Source organism: Mobula hypostoma, chromosome 21 (genome assembly GCF_963921235.1).
Source record: "Mobula hypostoma chromosome 21, sMobHyp1.1, whole genome shotgun sequence".
In the NCBI taxonomy this organism is placed as follows: domain Eukaryota; kingdom Metazoa; phylum Chordata; class Chondrichthyes; order Myliobatiformes; family Myliobatidae; genus Mobula; species Mobula hypostoma.
In genome coordinates, this window is record NC_086117.1 from 22,960,034 (window position 1) to 22,985,519 (window position 25,486).

The window sequence follows — 25,486 nt, forward strand, 5'->3', positions numbered from 1 at the left end:
TTCAGGTTTAAACATAACAACTTTAGAGAATTACTTCGTATATACTAAAGAGAACCTCAAAATTGCAAGATATGTGATCTTTCTTTTAACAATGCATAGTGCTTTTAATAAAAAGGAATTGCTAAACATATACCGTTTTTTAAAGGTCTCCTCTGCTGTTAAATTTTGCACATTTTGTTCTACGGTTTGATCTTGAAAACAATGAAGCTGATTTTCCTTATGAAAATTTCGTGAGGGCATTATTATGACTGCAAAAACCACCAAGTGCTGGCAATTGTATTCTAAATTTAAACCACCAGACTGTATTTTCTCAAAACAAAAATGGCAAAGAGTGCTTGGTGGAATTCCACGAGTAAGGAAAATTTGTTAATAACCATTCAACAGGTTCTCAGTGTAATTAATCACCAACTGAATTTCTGCAGATGTTAACTGGACAGTTCAAAGGTTTTTGCAGTGAGAGTGCAAATGATCGAGGAAAAGCATTGGTGCCTAGAAATTGGACCCATTTGTAACCTTTTGTGAAAAAAATCCTGCAAAAGTGGTTGTAGACGTTCACTGTTTTGAACCTGTCCAGTAGGAAATTGAACTGGGTTCTTTCTTTGCAATTCACTTTAACACAACTTTAATTTTCCCATTGAATTTTGAGCACGAGATGATAATTATTTAATGAAAATTAGATCTAAAGGTAGCCACTTGCAACATTAATACTTTACAATCAAATACGTACAACGTGCTGTAAGTAGTGAACTCAGTGTGATTTAAAATGACGCCGTTCCTTGCACTTTTGTTCTGAATATTGAAACATCATTTTTATGTGATGATAAAGTAAACCCAGTCGCTTTTATATTTAAGAAAGAATACCTGCAACTGGCTGTGAAGCTTGAGGTGTCCATGAACAGCCAGCTGTGGCTCACAGGTCCCTCAATCCGTGGACTCAAAAGCTGTTGCTCAGAATGAAGCTAGGGATTTGCCGAAATCCACTGGGTGTGATCGGTCTGCTTCATCCATTGTGACAGTTTCCGCTTTCCTTGCCTTCAGGCTGCTAAGAAAATATAACTTTAAAAGTTATATTTTCTTGTGCAACTGTCTTCTGGGAAGTGCATCATTAAGTTTCCTTATCACAACAATATTGTAGTTTCCTGACTTTCATTCATAGCCTCTGATTTGACTTTAGTTCTCTACACAAAGTCCAAGTATTAGACAAAGAACACTTAATAGCGGGATAAAGGTTAACACATTTCACACCTTGATGATTACTAACTTGAATTCAAAAAGAGAATATCATCCTCTCCCTGAAATTCATAAGATAAGCTATTGGTACTGGTTTACTATTGTCACATATACCAGGAGCAGGAAGGGAACGTTGACTCAGACCATGAGAGGCCTGCGTCAGGCATTTTCATGCCTTACAAGGTGCAGATTGGAAGTCTGTGTGGGGCACCACTCCTCGCACAGACACTAGAGCAATGTGTGGTTAAGTGCCTTGCTCAAGGACACAAATACGCTGCCATAGCTGAGGCCCGAACTAGCGACCTTCAGATCACTAGATGAATGCCTTAACCACTTGGCCAACATATACCAACATACTATGAAAACTTTGTCTTGCATACTGTTTATACAGGTCAAACCATTACACAGAGCACTGAGAAAGAACAAGGTGGAACAATAAGAATGCAGAATAAAGTATAAAAGCTACTGAGAAAGGGACACCACAGTCATGTAGTGGTTCATGCGACACTATTACAGCTCGGGATATCGGAGTTGGGATTTTAATCCTGGTGTTCTCTGTTAGGAGTCTGTTTTTTTTTCCCGGTTGCACCGGTTTTGTCCCACGGTCCAAAGACGTACCGAGTAGGTTAATTGGTCATTGTAAATTGTCCCGTGATTAGGTTGGGGTTAAATCGGGGTTGGTGGGGCGGCGATGATGGAAGGGCTGGGAGGGCCTACTCTGTGCTACATTGCCAATAAATAACAAATAATAAAATGCTAAAGTGTAAGATCATTATGAGGTAGATTGTGAGGCCAAGTGTCTATCTTATTGTACAAAAGGCCTGTTCTTTAGTCTGGTAATACTGGGATAGAAGCAGTCCCTGAGCCTGGTGGTACATGCTTCAGTATCTGACAAGAGATGAGTATAGACTCCTCGTCCCTCCCACGTACTTCTACGTCACCCAGTGCCGTTGCTAGGTGAATCACTAAATTATTTGACCACCATTTTAGGCAATGAAAACAACCAAATGGACTGCGCAAGGACTGAGATCAAGCAGGTGTAAGCAGAGTAACATCTGGGAGTTTATAGGTTAAACAGAATGAGAAGCAGGAATAAAGGTTCAAAGTTCAAAGGTTTATTTATTATCCAAGTATGTATGCAGTATCCAACTCTGAGATTTGTCTTCTCCAGATAACCATGAAACACAGAAAACCATGGAGGCCATTCAAAGAAAAACATCAATCCCTCCCCCACACAATAAAAACAAATCATGCTAATGGCAACATCAAACCGCCCCCCCACACAGAAAAACAAATCGTGCAAACGTCAAGAACACCAAACCCCAAGCTCCCTCATCTCGCACAAAAAAACTAACAAATCGTGCCAAACGTCAACAAGAGCATCAACCCCCCCCCACACACGAAAAAAAAGTTGTACAAGTGGCAACAAAAACATCACACCTCCCCACGCAGAAAAATAAATCGCGCTAACAGCAAGGACACCAAACCTCCTGACAAAAAACTAACAAATTGCACCAAAACGTCAACAAGAAAAAAACAGATGAAAACAGAGAATATGAAATAAGCAACATAACAAGCTGAAAGAGTTCACAGTCCAATCCATAAATCACAGAACTTCAGTAATATCCTCCAACAACATCGAGGGAGAGAGAAACCACTCGAATACGGGAGCAGCGAACAATAGGCCATTGCACACGGAGACCTACCTTCCTATTGAACAGTAGATGAGCTAAAGAAGTGGCCAAGAGCTGACTGTGGGTAAAGATTTATCTTTGCTCCATAACAGGGTAAATACACCCATGTATTAGCCCCTAGTTGTGCTCAGCTGAAGTCAATGGAACTGAATATGTGGAACTGAACGTAATTGTGAGCAATATTCTTGTACATAGTGTTAACAACATATTAGGTTAGGGATGAAAGGGGAAAGTTTAAGAGGAACATGGGGGAAACTTCTTTCAGAGGGACGTGGAAGTGTTGAATGAGCTGCCAGCACAAGTGGTGCTTGTGAGCTGGATTACGATGTTTAAGAGGAGTGTGGATGGGTACATGGATGGTAGGGGTATGGAGGGCTATGGTCCCGGAGCAGGTCAATGGACGGAGGCAGTTTAAATGGTTCGGCATAGACTGGATGGGCCAAAGGGCCTACTTCTGTGCTGTACTTCTCTATGATATGGAAAATGTCCTTTTTTCTTTGATATAGATCTCCGTAGTAAACAAATAACAAACTTTCAAGCTAACAGTTTAAATCTTAGGCTTCTAAAAATACTGAGCCTGTTATATTTTGAAGACTGTTAAATACCAGGTGAAGGTGTAGCTACTGTGTATTACTAGAATAACGGGTTATTAGTTGGTTTAGTTATCTCCAGGTAGTTCTCTTAAAAACACTTCAGAAAACATTATTAGTGTAAACACTGACGTACAAAAACATATTTTCAGACAGTTGTGGAGAGAGACTTTTTATAACCAGAGTAATAAAAACCACTAGCTTTTTCAGTGGAACTCGGTGAATCAAGCAGCATCTGTGTGGGAGGGGAGTCCATAAGACCATAAACGGGAGTCCAAAGACTATAAAGATATAGGAGCAGAATTAGGCTATTTGGCCCGTGGAGTCTACCCCGCCATTTCATCATGGCTGGTCCAATTTTCCTCTCAGCCCCAGTCTCCTGCTTTCCTCCCCATATCCCTTCATGCCCTGACCAATCAAGAATCTATCAACCTCTACCTTAAATATACATAAAGACTCGGCCGCTAAAGCTGCCTTTGGCAAATAATTCCACCGACTCACCATTCTCTAGCAAAAGGAATTCCTCCTCATCTCCATTCTAAAAGGACACCCCTCTATTCTGAGGCTGTGTCCTCTGGTCTTAAAGTCTCCCACTATAGGAAACATCCTCTCCATATTCACTCTACCAAGGCCTTTCACCATTCCATTGGTTTCAATGTCATCTCTCATTCTTATGAATTCCAAGGGAATACAAGTACAGAGCTATCAAATGCTCTTCATATGACAAGCTATTCAATCCTGGAATCATTTTCGTGAATCTCCTTTGAATGGTCTCCAGTTTCAGCACATCTTTTCTAAGATTAGGGGTCCAAAACTGCTCACAATACTCCAACTGAGGCTTCACTAATGCTTTATAAAGTTTCAACATTACATCCTTGCTTTTTCCATTGGAGGAGGGTGAAGAATTATCTATAGCTTGGGTTGAAACTCTCCATCAGGACCTTACCCCTACAGATGCTATTCAATTTATGCATCTGCAGCCTCTAGTTATGCTTCTTCACCTAAAGAAGCATTCAGTCTGCATGAAACTTCAAAACAAACAGTTAAAACAATATTTTTTTCTCAAATTTTTAGTTTAGATGAAGTAAAGTTTTGGTTGCTCCCTCAAAAAATTTGCAATGTTAAGCAAGTCCACAATCTGCTGATTGTTACTTCAGAAGGATTTTTCTTTTCGTGAACACATTTTAACAATTTTTTAATAGATCGCGTACCTGCCAAAGTTTACATTGCTGAAAATCATTTTAGCAGCTGTAGTGTAACTTGGGTATGAGGTTACAACTTGGAGGTTCTACTGAATGATGAGGCTCCCCGACTAACTGTCAGAACTGAAATCTCAGCAACTTGGGCTTTGCAGCTGAACTTCAGCTTCCTTACTGCAATGTGAATCCTTAGTTTCATTCCTCCTTTCATGGGAAACTTTATAACATATTGTAAAAACATGATCGTCGCTAGGAATGCAACCCAGTAACTGCAATTGATTCTAGAAGGGCCAATGTAGATCAGCTTCTGAGAACCACAGCAACTTTAGTGCTTTAAAAGAAAATCACAGCTTGCTGTCTTTTTCAGCGCTACGCCATAGAAAATAGAGGAACATTCGAAAGCACAACTTGTGCTTGTTAGGAAACTTGCCTGCTGGGAAATTTGACTGTGCAGTTTTTGTTGCCATCTGCACAAGAACATGTAACGCTTTTCACAAGTGGAGGGTGCATTAGTGGAAAGCTATTCTTAGTGCAAAGCTGATTAAAAGAGATGTTAGGAAAAGTTAGGTCCCTTTCTTTCCGCTTGATTTGATTCATTGGTTAGTCTCGCAGAGCTAGTTAAAGGGCCACATTTACCCACACACTGAAGTATGCAGTCTGCCACAAACCACACTGAACTTGCCAGATGATGTAGAAATGTGTCCTACCACAAAGACTTATGAATGAGATCCACAGTCCCTTTACGATAGAGTGTTACAGTGGTGATGCTGCAGCGCGCACTGCATCCGCTGATCCTGTCAAACCCTGAGCAAGGCAGGAAAGAAAAGATTCTTGTCTTCGGAAAATAACCCAGAGTCTGAATCAGGGATCAAAATCAGGTTTTAGTCTCACCGTCTTACTTTAACTGAAAAACTGTTGTTTTGCACAGCGGTGCAAAAACTTAAACTGATTGTAGTTAGTAAATAGATGTTGCAAGAAGAAAGGAATAATGAGATAGTGTTCATGGACTCATTTGCCATTCAGAAATATGGTGGTGAAGGGGAAGAAGCTGTTTCTGAATCTTTGAGAGTGGATCTTCGGGCTCCTGTACATCCTCCTTTCTGATAGTAATGAGAAGAGGGCATGTCTCTGATGAAGATGATCCTTAGTGATGGATACTGCTTCTTGACGCACCTACTCTTGAAGAGGTCTTTAAGACTGGTTGAGTCTATAACCCTCTACAGGTGTTTTCAAATCTGAACTGGAGTCTTCATATCAGGCAGTGATGCAACCAGTCTGAATGCTCTCCACCATAAATCCATAGAAAATTGCTGGCATCTTTGGTGACATACTAAATCTCTTCAAGGTCCTAGGGAAGTAGGACTGCTGGTGTGATGACTTCACGATTGCGCCAATGTGCTTGGATCCAGGACAGATCCTCCGAGATGCTGACACTCAGGAGGTTGAAGCTGCTCGCCCTTCCCACCGCTGATCGCGCAATGATCTCCCGACTCCACCTTCCTGAAGTCCTCAATCAGTTCCTCAGTCTTGCCGAAGTTGAGCGTGAGGTTGTTGCAATGGCACCGCTCAACCAGCTGATCTGTTGCACTCCCGCACACCTCCTCATTCCCATCCCAGCAGCGAGCTTGTGAATGCTGTTTGAGCTGTGCTTAGCTACACCGTCATGGGGACAAAGGTATTGGAACAGTGGGCTAAGCATATATCTTTGTGGTGAGCCTGTCTCTGTTGTCAGTGACTTCTTTTCTTCCCGTTATGCTGCTAACGTTTAGGGTGATGAAAGACCTCCATCTCGGTACATACCATCACATACAGATTATATGAGGATTCTTCATCGCTGTTTCCCATAAGAATATTTTTTGACCAGTACTGGTCCCACGAACCCATGAACCAGCAGATCACCCTTAGTCTAGCCTCTAACCTTTAACCTGTTCAAAGGGCATGGATGACCCAAACAGCCAAAGCAGAAGGCCCTGACTGTAGGCGACGTAGCTCTCCAGGTCATTGAGGCACACAAGCCTCCAAACCCTACGACAAGGTTGTGGTCCGCTTGGGGGATTTATCAGCAGGGAGGAGATGTTATTGCTAAAGAAAACCAGCATCCCATAAGCCTTCTTGAAATATTAGTCAATGCATTTGAAAGCAACTTATCCTGATGGGTCCATTAGTATTAATAGTTAAATGCTTTTCAGAAGTGTGTAAGAAATTAGTTTTTAAGCATGCAATAATGAGGTTGCAATTATATCCCAGCTGATGCAGAAGAGTTAGGGGAGGTCTATCCTGTAAGAGATGATCTCCTGCTGAAGTCCAAACGGATCTTAGTTTACCACAGTTGTATTGCCAAGCATACAGCATAAACTCATTATTAAAACCACATTTTGCTTGTTCTATGCTGGGTAGGGTATGCAATAGACAGAAAGAGCAGCTAATGGACACCATGGCAGTGTAGCAGTTAGCGCAGTGCTGTTACAGCTCGGGGCGTCAGAGTTTACAGTTCGTTCTGGCACCGTCTGTAAGGAGTCTTTGTATGTTCTTTACAGGGATGTTGCCTAGATTGGGGAGCATGCCTTATGAGAATAGGTTGAGTGAACTCGGCTTTTTCTCCTTGGAGCAACAGAGGATGAGAGGTGACCTGATAGAGGTGTATAAGATGATGAGAGGCATTGATCGTGTGGATAGTCAGAGGCTTTTTCCCAGGGCTGAAATGGCTGCCACAAGAGGACACAGTTTTAAGGTGTTTGGAAGTAGGTACAGAGGAGATGTCAGGGGTAGGTTTTTTATGCAGAGAGTGGTGAGAGCGTGGAATGGGATGCAATAGGGTCTTTTAAGAGACTCCTGGACAGGTACATGGAGCTCAGAAAAATAGAGGGCTATGGGAAACCCTAGGTAATTTCTAAGGTAAGGACATGTTCGGCACAGCTTTGTGGGCCGAAGGGCCTGTATTGTGCTGTAGGTTTTCTATGTCTCTATGTTCTCACTGTGGGATCTCTGTGTTTTCTCTGGGTGCTCTGGTTTCCTATCACAGTCCAAAGGCATACCGGGTAGGGTAGTTGCTCATTGTAAATTGTCCTGTGGTTAGGGTAGGGTTAAGTCGGGGTTGCCAGTAGTTGCTGGGACAGCACAGCTCAAAGAGCCAGAAGGGTCTATACCATGCTGTATCACAAAATAAATACCCTTTGTAAGTCTGTTCTTGTAATTAGACTAGTCGGGAAACAGTGGTCATCCTGGTATTAACAAACAAACTAATCTCACAAGAATCTTCCCTTTTGAAAGGGCTGTAAGTAAACAAAAAGTAAATTATTACAAAAGCACAAGAAAGGATCCAGTTTAATCAGATTGTTTTCTTCTGTCTGTTGCACAGTTCTGGCCCTGTGGTTTCCCATAAGCCTCAGAGAAATAAAAAGAACTGCCTCTATATGGCACTTTTCACGATTTTGGAACATCTCAAGGAATAACCAATGAATATTTGCACATGTTTCCCATGCCACTTAAAAGCATAGCTTTCAAAGTGCTTACTTAGAAATGTTATAACCATTTGGTAATTTGTGCATTATTTGGATTACATACCAGGAATCTGAAAAACAGAAAATTACAGAAATACTCATACGTTAGGCAACATCCTTGAAGAGATCAGTAGAATTAATGTTCAAGTTATTTACCTACCATGATGATGAAGAAGAATTGTACCCATGGCCACAAAGAAAGTTCTGGTGATATTGCTGGGCTTGTTGAGTATTTCCAGCATTTATTCTTTATGTTTGAATTGCTTAGATGCAAACTAAAAATTTTTATACAAAATAATCTATCCCACATCTTCAGTGTTGTAGTATTATAAGCAGTGTTGTAAACAGTGGAAACAATTCTTTAATGTTTATATACTCAGATGTATTTCTAAATTAACCACAAAACAACCACAGATTTAACTTGTGCTAACAATTAACAAGTTGAAGAGCCTCAAATGGATTTTTTTATTTTTAGAAGTTCTATATAAATGCATATAATTGGTGATATTATAGGTGGTATCAACGTGCAGGAGTTTATTGTGTGACTGATGTTAGTAGTTTTTAAGTATTATGTTGTGGATTGTATTAATTCTGCTCCCAGAAGGTGGAAGTGTATAGTGCAAATGTTCAAAATTTAGCCAATAGTTAACAATTGGTTTATTCTCTAGACGCTTGCAAGATAATTCCTCAAAGCTGTCATAAGTAAAAAATGGGAACGCTCTGTGCCAACAGTAACTGGAAGCAAAGTTTTGCAATATGCTGTCAAAAAAAGCTTGGAGTTGTATCTGATCTGGAAATGCTTGACAATTATCAAGTATGTAGGACTAGCATGTTTCAGCTGAACTGAGGACCCGATAATTCTTGTGATTTCTTTTCATTAACTGTTTTATTTGCCGGTGAACATCGCAACAAACCATTGATTTGTCTTTCCTGTTTTTCACAGGGTGATATGGGGAGAATTGGGAAAATGGGCAGGCCTGGACGACCTGGACCAAAGGTGAGATGGTTGCATCAACACTCATTTTGTTAATTGATTTTTCTCTCTGCAGCTTACTTCAATCCTGTAAAGTAGTCTCCAACACCAACCACCCCCCAACCTGCCCCACCATTACCAGGCAGTGATGCAACCAGCTAGAATGCTCTTCGCAGTACATCTGAAGAAATTTTCAAGTGATATTTTATTATGGTCAAATTATTTGTCATAAACAATAGACTGAGTATACATATAGTATATCATATTTTATACAGTTCAAAGCCTGTATAGTAGTTAATATATATGATAATTGTATGAAAGTGACATGCAGTGCAACATTGACTTCAGTGAAATAGATTCCAATTTTAGAACATTGTCATGATTACAGCGTGTTCAGTGTTATTAGGGATGAATTTCAAGGTATACATATCTAAGACACCACTTTACTTTGGATACTCTTCATATTAGTATAAAATTGTGAAATTTATTAATGTGTGCCTCTCTTAGAAGCAAGTAGCATCTCTCAAATGAATATCCATAAAATTTCAGTGCATACGGTATATATTGTGTGGATGTTTACTTGTATAGCAAGGGGCCAAATATAAACTGCAATATATTACCATGTTAAAAACACTCTACATCAAACGCCTGAGAAATTCACGAATGTTTTCTTATTGCATTCTAATTTTCAGACTCAAATACCAATTAAATTTAGTTTGGTAGAAGTATGGCAAGGGGTGAATATCTGCTGCTCAATTAAATAAGTATTTCTGTGAGATTTCTCATTTTGCCTTTGTATTTGCTTCAAGTACTCTTTCTTCATTTTTACCGAAGTTCAATTTACTTTATGACCTATGAAAAAGTAATGAAAAATTGCAGAGAAAATTATGTTTGGTGTTCAATGTGTGAAGTACTGCTTCCATAAACAATGATGGAAGTGGACGTATTTTGACTGGGTACAACGCCATCACTGAGACCATTTATTCCCATTTAATATATTCTGATTCATTTACCGCTGAATCCTTCATTCATGACTTTCTCACTCCTTTCTCATTATTTAAACATATTCCTCTCCAGCCTGATATCTTCCATTCTGCCTAAAATTGAGTGAATTCCAAAATTTGCTTACTTGGCCTAATTCACACTAATTCCCATTCATCTGGCCTCTCTTTACTTGCTGACATACAGTGGCATCTTATTAAAAGACATATCAGTTTTAATAGTTTACATCCTCTCCCTCCCAAGCATTTCTCTGTATTCTCTTCTAGCATTACAATCCTGTTTCTATGTGCTTCTAGCCTCTTAAAAATCACTGTGCCTTCAACTGCCAGTTCCCTGAGCTCTGGAACTTGCTCCTTAAATTCGTCCCCCTGTTGAGGTTGAGCTCAGTTACCCATTGAAGCATTCTTCTATGAACGTTCTTTTGTGACTTGGGCAGATTTTAATTACGTGTTCTTCTGCTTTTGAGGTGTTTCACAAAATAAAAAAGTGCTTGGTTAATACAAGTTGGTGTTACATAGTAAATAACATCTGCATGCTGCTCTGTAAGTGATAGATAAATGATGTTGGGCCTAAGTCACTGTGAAACCTTTCTGTGATATTTTCATGAGAGGTCGTGTATACATAGAGTGAACTTTTCCACCATTTGGGCTAAAAATCATTCACTGAAGTTGAAGTTAAAAGTTCAAAATGTTATCGTCAAAGTACATATATGTCACTGTATACAACCCTGAGATTAATTTTTCTGTGGGCATACTCAGCAAATCAATAGAATAGTAACTATAACAGAATCAATGGAAGATCAACTAGAGTGCAAATGCAAATATAAATAAATAGCAATAAATAACGAGAACATGAAATAATGTGTCCTTGAAGTGAGATATTTAGTTGTGGGTACATCTCAATGGAGTGAGCTATGACATTCTACCAATGAATTCAATCCAGTTTAGTTTTTTTTAAATGTATGTTAATAACTTATACTTCAAGAATATGACATCCATGTGCTGTTTTCTAAGTTTTTTGCTTATCTTCCTAGGGGCTGATGGGAAACCCTGGAGAACCAGGATTGAAAGGTGATAAGGTGATCTGAATACTCCCTTATTGCACTGATGAAATATTAATGCATCCTTCCAACACAAGTTTAATATTCCCTATTGCATAATAATTCCAAAGCATAGTATTGAATTCTCTCTGTTGCTAAACTGTATTGATGTATGCGCTGATTTAAAAATAACATTTTCCGCCTTGTATCTATCTAATATTGAGTTTTTCTTTAGCAATGAGTTTATTTCCCCCTAATTTTGCCTTTAATTCTTTTTTAATTTTAGTTTCGTAATAATTTGCAAAACAACGTCTAATGTTCCATTATTGCACTGCAGTGGAGTTTGTTGTATTTGTCACAGTTGTATAAGCCCCATTTTCTATTAACCTAAGGAAACAGAGAAGCAGATTGCTGTTGCTATTTTTTGGGAAGAGAGGGGTATGGGGGAACAGCAGGGACATGGTATTGAATTCCGATGATCAGGCATGATCACATAGAACAGCAGAGCAGGTTACTCCGGTTCCTATCACAAACAAGGGAAAATCTTCAGATGCTGGAAGTCCAAGCAATGCACACAAAGTGCTGGAGGAGCTCAACAGGCCAGGCAGCAGAGTACAGAGTATGGAAAAGAGTACAGTCAACCTTTTGGGCTGAGGCCCTTCAGCAGGACTGGAGGAAAACAGATGCAGAGTAGAGTTAAAATGTGGGGCTTCGCCGAGCATCTCCCAGTGGCCACCCATTTTAATTCCACTTCCCATTCCCATTCCGATATGTCAGTCCTTGGCCTCCTCTAAAGTTGTGATGAGGCCACACTCAGGTTGGAGGTACATCTCATATTCCATCTGGGTAGCCTCCAACCTGATGGCATGAATGTCGATTTCGACTTCCAGTAATGCCCCCCCACCTTCACCATTCCCCATCCCCATCCCCTTTTCCCTCTCTTACCTTATCTCCTTGCCTGCCCATCACCTCCCTCTGCTGCTCCACCCCCTTTTCTTTCTTCCATGGCCTTCTGTCCTCTCCTATCAGACTCCCCATTCTCCAGCCCTGTATCTCTTTCACCAATCAACTTCCCAGCTCTTTCACCTATCACCTTGTGTTTCTCCCTCCCCTGCCCCCACCTTTCAACTCTACTCCTCTTCTTTTCTTTCCCTCCAGTCCTGATGAAGGCTCTCGGCCTGAATTTAGACCGTACTCTTTTCCAAAGATGCTCCCTGGTCTGCTAAGTTACTCTAGCATTTTGTGTGTGTTAACTCCTGTTCGTATTCTATTTTCAGTGCTTTCTTGTTTGAAAGAAGATAAAAACCAGAAGCTCTAAATCATATTTTAAATACCCCTTTTCTCTCTTTTTGGAAATATTGATGCACGTCTAAGTTTGGAAACTTAATTCATAGGAATTATGGGGAAAAATCTTTAACTAACGTCTGTAGCCCAGCATGTTCACCTACCAATATGTTGTGCTGACTTCAAATTTACTAATTCACCCATCAAATATTATGAATACTACTGAAGTATTCTTGCTGTAAGAAACTAATGTATGTTGTGGCCTGGTATTCTCTGAAGATATATGTTGACCTGGTTTATCAGAGCTGGCTTTCAGCATTGATCTTCATTCTCATGTATTGGTTTTTCAATATGATTGCTCAGAATATTTTATATGTGGCATGTTTTCAGAATAACAAAATACCACCATAATAATTCCTTTTTGGGAAAAGCAGTAATGCTACTATTTTTATAGAAAGAAGCCGGGCAATTCAATCCTGACACATTGCAACCCCTCAGGCTTATATATAAATAGCTAAACATCATATTTAACCACCATTGTGTAATGAACTAGGTTTGCGTGATAAAAGTTTATTTTGATTTTATGACTTGGGGGGAAACATTCTTTGCTCATTATTCTACATGTACAGGAGTTGATAGTCTTTCACGGAAAACATTTTTTTTATAAATGTTTTGTGCGCTAAAAACATTTTTGTAGATAGACAGATACTTTATTGAACCCAAAGAAAATTACAGTGTCTCTGTAACATTACAAGTGCACAGATATACAAACATACAAATATTAGAAGAGAAATAAGAAAAAAATAAAAAATAAGTTATCTCAAGCAGTCTAACAGAAGGGGGTCATCACTTCCCCACCTGTAGGTTGACTCATTACAGAGTCTAACGTCCGTGGGTAAGAATGACCTCATATAGCACTCTTTGGAGCAGTGCATTGACTTAGTCTATTACTAAAAGTGCTCCTCTGTTCAGCCAAGGTGGCTCACAGAGGGTGAGAAACTTTGTCCAGAATTGCCAGGATTTTCCGTAGGGTCCTTTGTTAGACCACAACCCCCAGTGTGTCCAGTTGGATTCCTGTAACAGAGCCAGCCTTTCTAATCAGTTTATTGAGGCTGTTGGCATCACCCGTTTTGATATCATTGCCCCAGCACACCACTGCATAGAAGATTGTACTGGCGACAACAGACTGGTAGAACATGTGAAGGAGAAGCCCACATACTCCAAAGGATCTCAGTCTCCTCAGGAAGTAGAGGTGTTTCTGGCGCTTCTTGTACACAGCCTCTGTGTTGGTGCTGCACTCAAGTCTGTCATCCAGGTGCACCCCCCGGTACTTGTATATCCTCACCACACCCACGTCCTCACCATCAATAGTAACAGGGAGCAGTGTAGGCTTAGTCTTCCTAAAGTCCATCACCACCTCCTTTGTGTTACTGATGTTGAACTGCAGATGATTCAGCTTGAACAGTTTGACGAAGTCCTCTGCCAGGGCCCTATATTCATCCTCCCGTCCTCCCTTTATACACCCAACTATTACTCAGTCATCAGAGAGTTTCTGCCAATGACATGACTGAGTGACTCATTGTTGTTACTAGTCCGAGGTACACAGGGTAAACAGGAAGGGAGCCAACATAGTCCCCTGTGGGGCATCAGCGCAGCTTATAGCCACGTCTGACACACAGCTCTGAAGCAGCACAAATTGTGGTCTGCCAGTCAGGTCGTCCATTATCCAGGATACAATGGAAGTGCCAGCCTGCACTGAACAGAGCTTATCCCCCAGTGATGAGGACTGCATGGTACTGAAGGCACTTGAGAAATCAAGCAACATAATCCTCACAGTGCTGCCCTGTTTATCCAAATGGGAGTAGGCTCTGCTGTACATTTTGTAAATTGCTGTTAAATCCTCATATCAGATCAATAAGACAACGAAAGATTGATTAAGGAGTATAATGACATCATAAGGACTGTGCTATTTGTCTCAGCAATCTATATATAATTATTTTCTAGCTTGACCAAAATAAGTATATTCTCACACATTCTTGGCCATGCAGTTACATAGCCTTTGTTTAAAAGAAGTTCCAGGAAGATAATATTCAGTCATTTGCTTATGGAGTTTCTTTGAGTGGTCCCAAAATTAATAATCTGCATTTAACATAATTGTTTTACATTTATTATATTAAAAGTCCAACTAAATAATGTGTGTAATTTCAAGAAATCTTTGATTTCTATCTAACATGAAATAAAGAAGTTAAACATTGATTGTTAAATGTCAACATTCAGGTAGATTTTTACTAATCTCCATCACTATTAAAAATCTTATTATCGTTTTGACTGCTAGACTAAACTACAAAAGATGTCTGTTAATGTAACTACTCAACTGGGATAGAAATTATATTTTTCAGTCTTTTATTATATTTTGTATTTCAATAATCTAAATGTTTTGAGAAGTTAAAAATATGCGGTAGATTTGATTTTTATTTTACCTGCAAAATGTTAGCGATGAGCCATCTATTATGGTGACCACCCCACCTAAGTTTCGCTGAAAGTCCAGTGGCTTCTAAAATGGGTTTTATTCCAAAGCAGCAAGTTCAAGATCTATTTGCTTCCACTGTTTTAATTTAGATAGTTTTTTTAAAATGGAATGTCTACATTTGGTTTAGCTTTACTGCAGTGGTTTAAACAATTTTAGCAGTGGTGAAATAACATTGAAATCAACTCATAAACAATCAATCCTTACCTTTAAGAGGCAATATGAAAAAAGTTCTTGAGAGAAGGAGTACTGTTCTGGAGCTGAGACCAGATGCTCAACTGGATATTTTTTCCTCACAAATATCAATTTGATCTGGGTTGTTTTCCATTAATCTGAAAATTTTATTGGATTTGTGACAACATTCACTCATGCAGAACGGATAATGTCATTCCCTGTGCAAGCTTCTGTTGGCAAATTAGAGCACCCATCGACTACATGGTGCTGGGGAATCCTGACATAGGGCAATCCCAGGATAACATGATGTTACCAGCAATGTGTCAAACTAGGATTCAGTGAAATAAATGAATTCCTTCCTTTAGTCCTGGCAACATTCCCCCCACCACTTCATTTTGTGATTTTTTTTCCCTCCCCCCTCCCCTTCTCTCACCTACCTGTGGATGCAAACCCACTGCTGGTCCTTATCTACTGTAAATTCCACATCTCCTAATGTGCTTCCAATCCCTGATTCCACTCCTATCCATAACCCTGTGTGCTGATGTTCCTCCCAACACGTCTCCTAATTTCCTCTCCCCCTACCACCACCAAGAACAGAGCAGTCTCCTCATCTCTCAGTATTCTTCTCTGATGCCCCAACCCAATCTCCAAGTCACTGCAGAGGCTCAACAGAAGCTGTTGCTATTATCTCACAAACTTCCCTCTGAAAATATTGCCAAGCATATCTAAATTGAGCTGCATGAAATTTTAATATGAGGGCTACAAAACGAAATATGTCATTGCCTCCCCATTTTAAGAATGCACTACAATTTCTAGGCAAAAGCTTCTTGTTTGTTTGCTGCATTGACCTGCCTGCAGTGTTACCTCTACGCGATAACTGCCAAGTTATCATTTGAAAATCTTTAAGATCTGTACTCAAAGTAAAATGGACAAGTTCGTTTCAACTCAAATATGCCGAAAAATCTTGGATGTGGGTACTTGCGTTAAAAAAGTGCTTGTTTTTGTCAGAGAACCAGGGCTTTTTGAAATATTCATGAAAGGGTAAACAGAAAGGACTCTTTGATCTCTGAAAGTTATAGACGTCAAAAGAGCCACTTGGTTTCACTCATATCTTATTATAAAGATCAATTAGACTTGGCAGCATTCTTCATCCTTCAGCCTGAAAAAAACCCAGGGTAATCATGAATTAGAGATGTTTCATCATCCAATGAACAGACAGGCTCTTCGACCCACCACATACACACTGCCCATTACATCTACACAAATCTGTAGCCTTCTAAGTTTGGCAAGAGGAGTTGTTGTCTAGATGCGTGTTGTGAAAATATCTGCCTTCGCCGCTCTTGAGGTAGTTCACTCCGGGCTCCAGCTTTCTTCCTTTGTGTGAAAGAATCTTCCTCTCAGATCTCCCCTGAATCCTCTACTACTCACTTTAAACCCTATTGCCTCATGTCTTGGACCACCCTCACTATGAGAAAAAGACTATTGCTTATCTATACCCATCATAACTTTATATTCCTCTATAACATCGATTCCCAACTTTCTTTATGCCATGGACCAATACCATTAAGCAAGGGGTCCACAGACCCCAGGTTGGAAATCCTGTTCTATAAAAGGTCATCCCTCTATCTCCTTTGATCCAGGGAAGACAAATATGGGCCATCTAGTTTCTCTTTATAACTATTGTTCTTATCCAGACACCATCCTGTTGAATTGCCTCTGTACCCCCACCAGCGCAAGAATACTTTCATTTCTCTTTCTTCTCCATTCCTGAGCTGCAATCACAAGTCTTGAGTTCATTGGTACCAAGTGAGATTTATTGATTGGCCATTTCATAATTTTGAGGGCTTTATGTGAATGAATCGGTAAGCGAATAATAGTGGATCAATATGAAAAGATAGTAAAGGCATCTGATAGTCTTGCGAGACCATGGATCTGCGCCTGGAAAGTCTTCACTCTCCAGGGCGCAGGCCTGGGCAAGGTTGTATGGAAGGCCAGCAGTTGCCCATGCTGCAAGTCTCCCCTGTCCATGACACCAATGTTGTCCAAAGGAAGGGCATTAGGACCCATACAGCTTGGTACCAGTGTCGTCGCAGAGCAATGTGTGATTAAGTGCCTTGCTCAAGGACACAACACACGTTGCCTCGGCTGGGACTCGAACTCACGACCTTCAGGTCTCTAGTCCAATGCCTTAACCACTTGACCACATAAAAAGATACATGACAGGTTACTTCATCTTATTAGCAGAAGGATTGGTGAAAGGAAAACAACTAAAGTACTATTCACAGCAACACGCACAAAGTGCTGGAGGAACTCAGAAGGTCAGGCAGCATCTATGGAAATGAATAGATAGTCAGCATTTTGGGCCGAGACTCTTTAGTCTTGAAGAAAGGTCTCATCACCAAACCATGACTATCTATTCATTTCCATAGATGCTGCTCAACCTATTGTGTTCTGCCCAGATTTTGTGTGTGTTCATTTGGCTTTCCGTCATCTGCAGTCTTGCTCGTGTGTGTAATATATCATTTGTGCTGGAAATCTGTGGAAATTAAAAACACAGAATACTGAAGGGTCAGGCAGCATCTGTGGAGAAAGAAAAATAATTAATGTTTTCAGTCAGTGACCTTTAATCAGAATTGAGAAATACTTGAGGTAAGATAAGAATCAAAGAATAATGAAAACAACAGGAAAGATCTGTGATACGGGAAATAGCAACAGTTGAAGACCAAGAGGAAGAAATGTCACAAAACAATGGGGGGAGTGGTGTGGAATGAGAATTGAAAGATGGGAGTGAATGTGGAACTTCCATCTTGGTGAACTGTATACAGAAGGATCTGGTCCACCTGGTCAAAAAATAAACTTACATTGAGCTCCAATGGAAATTTTTTTCCTATTCCATTTTTCCAGTGATGCCAGCTTCCTCACCAGCATTTTTACATGGTTTCCTTGTTCCTGTGTCAAGGAATTTCTGGCATCCTAGTCAACCATATCCATTCCATTTTCTACATGTTGTTACTTTCCATCTCAAAACAACAAAAGGGCTTCTTCTCTGTTCACCGTCAATCTACCAGAGATTTCTTTCAGTGAATACTCATTGCTATTTTTATCATCTCTAGCATTCTGCTGCTACCAATCCTCTTCCGTACAAAGATGCTGTCAAACTTGCTCAGAATTTGCAGCATTGTTGGCACTTCTTCCCATTTCTGTGTTTGCTATATTTTGCTTCAGTTCAATGCTTTGCAGTTGTGCATTGTCTGTAGTGATAAAGCTGCAACTAACTTTGTTGTTGTTAATGTACATTGTTCATGTTATGAATGATGGTAGAGCAATGGTAGAATGATGGAGAAATGTCCACAACTAAATCCAGAATAACGAAACAATATCGTAATATGTTTCCTTGTAAGCTATGTTTAGAATGACACTCAAATGGTTTGACATCCATTACATTAAGATTTATGAGGCAATGTGACAGATTTATTGTGTGCTTCAGTGTTTAGGCAAGGTAGCAATGATCTAACAGTATGTTGTCTTGTACTGTGAGTCTAGGGTGACGAGGGCATTCCAGGAATACCAGGAGAACCGGGTTTCCCTGGTGATAAGGTAAGTTAGACAATGGTTTGATATTGAGTTTCAACTTGATTAATTCGACCTATTTATTCCCCAGTTTATATCTCGGGTTTAAACAGCAATCACTGGTATTAATAAAACCCCTTTTTCAGTCTTTCCTTGCAAGTAAACTGTAGTGCCTTTTTTATGCCAGAGTTATTTATCAAGGATGCATGAAAAATGACTAGAGTTTATTTCTGAATTTATTTCCTTCATAAATTAGTCATGGCCTTGATAAATGAACCAAATTGCCAAGATAAGAGTCTGTACTGTTCTAAATTCTGTCAGATTTAAATCTTTGAAATCTGAATCACAATATAAAATACATCTATTTTTTAAAAGTGTTTAAAGTGTTGTTGGTGCAAGATTTGCAGACAGAAATACCTGGTTTACCTGACACAATGAGAACAGTGCTGCTCATCCCTCAGAAGCAATGAAGTGTCAGGGTGACAGTCAGGCAATGTTACACAACAGGCTGAATATTGGTTCTTACTTATACCATCACTCCACACCACCACTCCACACCATCACTCCACACCATCACTCCACATCACCACTCCACACCATCACTCCACACCATCACTCCACATCACCACTCCACAACATCACTCCACACCATCACTCCACACCACCACTCCACACCATCACTCCACATCACCACTCCACACCATCACTCCACACCATCACTCCACATCACCACTCCACACCATCACTCCACACCATCACTCCACACCACCACTCCACACCATCACTCCACACCATCACTCCACACCATCACTCCACACCATCACTCCACATCACCACTCCACACCATCACTCCACACCATCACTCCACATCACCACTCCACACCATCACTCCACACCATCACTCCACACCACCACTCCACACCATCACTCCACACCATCACTCCACATCACCACTCCACACCATCACTCCACACCATCACTCCACATCACCACTCCACACCATCACTCCACACCATCACTCCACACCACCACTCCACACCATCACTCCACACTATCACTCCACACCACCACTCCACACCATCACTCCACACCATCACTCCACATCACCACTCCACACCATCACTCCACACCATCACTCCATAAGATCACTCCATATCACCACTCTACACCACCTTTCCATACCATCTTTCCACAGCACCGCTCTGTACCATCACGTCACACGATCACTCCACACCATCACTCCATACCATCACTCTATATCACCACTCTACACCACCTTCCATACCATCTTTCCACACCACCATTCCACACCATCACTCCACACCATCACTTCACACCATCTTTCCACACCGCCACTCCACACCATCACTCCACACCGCCACTCAATACCACCATTCCACACCATCACTCCATACCATCACTCCACACCATCACTCCACACCATCACTCCACACCATCACTCCACATCACCACTCCACACCATCACTCCACACCATCACTCCACACCATCACTCCACACCATCACTCCACATCACCACTCCACACCATCACTCCACACCACCTTTCCATACTATCTTTCCACACCACCACTCCGTACCATCATGCCACACGATCACTCTATACCACCATTCCAACCATCACTCCATATCACCAGGAATTTCAAAATATACAAAAATACCAGCAGCTGAGTTTTGAATCTGCTAAGATACATAGATTTTGAATTTGTGCAGCGTTGTAAAGTATATGCCACCAAATCAGGAGTTTGTGTCATATTTCAGCTGAGCGCTTTGCCTGTTTAACACAGTTGAGCAATGTCAGGAGCTCCCCAGTTCCATCTACACTTTCTAAGTGTAGGGTAAGAGAGTGCTGGTGATGACAGTGGGCTCGTCACTAGCGTAGTCACATTTATTTCCCAGCCGCAGTCGCCATGAAACATTAGAGGTGATTCTCTCCTTTGAACTGTTGAAGGGTCTGTAGTGACAGTCCTGTTAGGTAACTAATCAGTATCAAAAGAGGAACAATAAAAATATCCAAACCAATATGATAAATAACCTGGAGGGAGAACTGAGTTGGTCTTACAACATTGCTGTTCATGTGCTTCATGGTGGTTCTTGTTACAAGAGAAGGAGCTGTTTTCAAAACACTTGACTGAGGTGCTGCACTCATCCTCGGGATTAACGGTGGGAGGAATGATACTAAGTCCAGTGTCAGATCACAAAACCATACGGATAAGGACTAAGTATTCTTTGTATCTTTGCAAATGGAGGGAAGACTTTGAGGGTTCAAAAAGGGAGTCTGTCATTGTAGAGTAACATTTCAGGCAACACTGTTGCGTAGCAGTTAGCTTTACGGTACGAGTGACCTGGGTTCAATTCCCGCTGCTGGTTAGAAGGAATTTGTATGTTCTCCCCATGACTGTGTGAGTTTCCTCTGGGTGCTCCAGTTTCCTCCCACATTCTGAGATGTACAGGTTAGTAGGTTAACTGATCAGTTGGGGTAATTGGGCAGTGTGGGCTCGTTGGGCTAGAATGGCCTGTTACCACACTGTATCTCAAAAATAAATTTCTCCTTCAGTTCTTCTGACCAACTTTCCTAAACTTCCAGTTATGTGGAGGTTACAGCAACAGTTATGTGGAAATCTCCTAGGTTTTGTCTTGTTTAAGTTGGCACAAGCGAAGCCGGCTTAGGATACAGTACTACCTTTGGTGCTGTGAAGGAAGAGATGCTTCGCTATTGGAACAGTTACAAATATATTTCTGGTTGAAGGGATAAGATGGCTTTCATGATATAGTATTAAATAATGAACAGGCATCAGCTGTGTTAAATTTGAGCTATATTAATGGGCATCAGCCTCAAAGGGTTTTCTAACCTTCCACCTTTAAAAATGATTGTGTGCTAGAATTTATGAATTTGTGGATTGCTGGAATTCATTCATATTACAAGCCATAGCTACTTGCTTATATACCACAGTTTCATCTAGACTATGTAAAAAAATAATTCACTTAGATTGAGAAATGGTCAGGAATTATCAGAAACAGGGGCTGTTTTTATGAATGAATGCCATGTGGACTGACTTTTTTGTTCAGAACCTTGTGAGTGGGATGCAAACGGACAATGCCCTGCATGATTATTTTGCTGTAAATTAAGTTCTGATATTGATAAATTGACCTGACTTTGCAACTTACATTTGGAGATGCTGACTTTTAATTGTTGTCAACAAGAAATGTCCCATTTGTTGCAGATTGTTCATAATCGATGTCAATATTATGTATTCTAAAACAACTTAGAAAGTTACTAGCATTCAGGTGCAGACGAGGAATGATGTGCTGTATAGGGTACAGGAAGGTCTCTGAGAAGACAAAGTCTGCCTTACCATTGTCATTTGATGAAGGATTATTTTCTTAGCATTGTGTGATGGCACAGGAAATATTAAAACAAGCTTTGGATAAAACTAATGCCAGAAGGGAAGTTATTATTTCAAGATGAATTGTTTTTTGTAAATGTGCTGTCATTAATTTACTATATTTAGTTATAATGGGAAAATATCAAAAGCATTCACAAGTCAACTTGAAACGTTGGAACTTCAGTGAAGAAAACAAGGAAGTACTAAAATTAAATTAGTGTATATTTGTATTCCACTGCTTCAAGGAATTTTATGCAGAGAGTGAATGAAAGATTTAGGTGGCCACGCACATTTAGTTCCAATAAGAATCCTTACTATGAGAAGCTGCTGTGCAGGAATGGTGAAGATTCAAATTAGCTGCTAAGCTTAAATTAATTTATTACAGATGTTTAAATATATTTTCACACCCAAACTACTAGCGTGTGATCCACTCGGAGAACTGCTCCAATTCTGCTTTAAATTATTTCTAGTACTTACCATATTTAAATATAATGATTACAAAGGGAGCTGTTTGACCTTTTCACCATCTATTCTGTGAAATATTATTATTAACTTAGTTTAATAAGACTAAGATCCAACCAATAAAGGGAAATACATCTAACCTCTATTAACCAAAATAATTTATGCCATTATTGCTAGCATCAAGTAATTCAAGACTTTTTTTTTTCTTTTACATTTCCTTTGTTATAGCTGGAACAGCACTTTCAAAGAATGGTAATGTTTCTCTCAGGGAAACTCATCAAATTATTTAAAAATGCACTTAGTGGATGGCCTGCACTGTAAATAGTCTGATGGTTTTGGAACATTATTTATAGTGATGAAACCGTGGGGTAGGACCCAGGAAACTGAAATGGGATAGAAGATTCTTTAATGTCATTTTATTTATTGGGATACAGCGCAGAATAGGCCCTTCCAGCCCTTTGAGCCACACTGCCCAGCAGTCCCCCGATTTAATCCCAGCCTAGTCACAGGACAACTTACAATCACCAATTAACCTTCCAGTCAGTATGCCTTACTGTGGCAGGAAACCAGAGCACCCCGGAGGAAACCCACGCGGTCACATTAAGAACGTGCAAACTCCTCACTGGAAGCAGCGGGAGCTAAACCCAGATTGCTGATACTGTAAAGCCTTGTGCTAGCCACTATACTACCGTGCCGACCCAGTGCACAACGTAAAGGAGAACTAAATAATTGTTAGTCTGCATCCAATAGCACAAAAAACAACAATAAGATAAAAAACAAAATAATGGTAAAAAAAAACACACAGTAAATGTAAATATGTAAATATAGATTGATTGTATGTCCATAAAGTGAGGCAAGGCACAGGAGAGTCTTACAGTTGACTTACAGGAAACGATAAAGTAGTGGTGGTTTGGGGTGTTGAGTGGTGGGTTCATGGGTGGAGGTGTTGATCAGCCTTACTGCTAGGGAAAAGTAACTGTTTTTGAGTCTGGTGGTCCTGGCGTGGATGCTATGTAGCCTCCTCCCTGATGGGAGTGGGGCAAAGCAGCCCATGAGCAGGGTGGGTGGGATCCTTCATGGTGTTGCTGGCCCTTTTTTGGCACCTGTCTGTGTGGAGGGTAGGCTGGTGCCAGTGATGTGTTGGACAGTTTTGGTGTTGAGGATACAGGGGAAGTTGGAAGTTTGGATTTGGGTCTGGCTTGACCATAAAAAGCTGCAATTCTGGCAGGTGGTCTGTGACCAGAGATGCTGGCATCTCTGTCATTTGATATGTACAGTATCTTCTTCGGCTGTCCATCGATTTTCAATGATGACTGAGGCCTGGGCAAGGTTGTATGGAAGTCCAGCAGTTGCCCATGCTGCATATCTCCCCTCTCCACGCCACTGATGTTGTCCAAGGGAAGGGCACTAGGACCCATACAGCTTGGCACCAGTGTCGTCGCAGAACAATGTGTGGTTATGTACCTTGCTCAAGGACACAACACGCTGCCTTAGGTGAGGCTCGAACTAGTGACCTTCAGATCACTAGACCAACACCTTAACCACTTAGCCATGCGCCACACATATACAGTATATCAATAACTTGGATGAGCGTGTATATAGGTGGATAAGCAAGTTTGCAGTTAACGCCAGGATTAGTAGACTTGTGGACAATGTATAATGGACTAGAAAAGAATACAATGGGATATAGATAAATTACACGTATGGTCAGAGAAGTGACAGGAAAGTATGAGGTGTTGCATTTTGGAAGGTCAAATGTATAGGCCCCTTAATAACATTGACATACAGAAGGGTATCGGGTCCACAGTTCACTGTAAGTGACTATGCATTTGCATAAGGTGGTAAAGAAGGCATGTGGACTGTTTGCGTGGTAGGAGATTTGAGAAATAAAGTCATTTTGCACCTGTGTAAAACTTCAGTCAGACTGCACATGGAATATTGTGTCCATTTCTGATCACCCCAATATAGAAAGGGTGTGTAGAGTTGAAAGGGTGCAGAAGAACTTAACCAGATTGCTGCCTGGATTAGAGAGTATGAACTACAAGGAAAGGTGGGATAAATTTGGGATTAGACTTCCTAGAGTGGTGGAGGCTTGAGGGGAGACTTAATGGAGGTTTTTAAAATCATGGGAAGCATAGATAGAGTAGGCATTCAGAAACTGTTCTCCAGGGTAGAAATGTCAAACACCGGAGGACATGCTTTTAAGAGTAGAGGGGAGAAGGATTTTACACAGAAAGTGATAGTTGTCTGGAATGAGTTACCAAGGGTAGTAGTGGGATTAGGCAGTTTAGTGGAGTTTAAGAGGATTTTAGATAGACATATGAATAAGAAGAGAACAGGTGGATGTGGATGATACACAGATGAGGACAGTTAGTATAAACTGGTAAAAAGTTCAGCACAAAATCATGGGCCAAATGTCCTGTCCGATGCTGTACTGTTGTATGATTTACGACTATTGTTAAATTAGCTCCATCCTTATAGGTCATGAAATCAAAGAGATTTTTAAGATGATGATCAGGCCTTCTTACATTGTTCATGGATTATGATGAGTGTGGGGGTTCCCATTATTCTTCACTCCCTTGTGAATCAAACAGGTTTATTAATACGCCACAACTCCCAGGCGAGTACCTGACATTATTGATCCAGGTTTTTTTTTTGGTGGTATCATTTGACTCAGAAACAAGTAGCAATAATATTAATGCACTCCATCCATTCAGTAACAGGTAAAATTACCTCTAACTTTTATTATGTTTAAATATATGTCTTTTACTTCTGTGATCAATATGCAGACAAAATTACTTGAATCATTTTTTCACTATATTAGAAATTAGTTTTGTGT

General features: G+C 40.4%; 1 protein-coding gene across 2 annotated transcripts in view; it reads left to right on the forward strand.

The window, feature by feature from the left end:
* col27a1b (collagen, type XXVII, alpha 1b) overlaps positions 1-25,486 on the forward strand; it is a 483,649-nt gene that overhangs the window by 211,023 nt on the left and 247,140 nt on the right. For both annotated transcript variants that reach the window (XR_010021219.1, XM_063073617.1), the window contains exons 15-17: positions 9,157-9,210; positions 11,222-11,266; positions 18,756-18,809. Coding sequence is in view for 1 of the 2 variants with exons in the window: in XM_063073617.1 (XP_062929687.1) it covers positions 9,157-9,210; positions 11,222-11,266; positions 18,756-18,809 (153 nt within the window). In the remaining variant the exon portion in view is untranslated. The remainder of the gene's footprint in view (positions 1-9,156; positions 9,211-11,221; positions 11,267-18,755; positions 18,810-25,486) is intronic.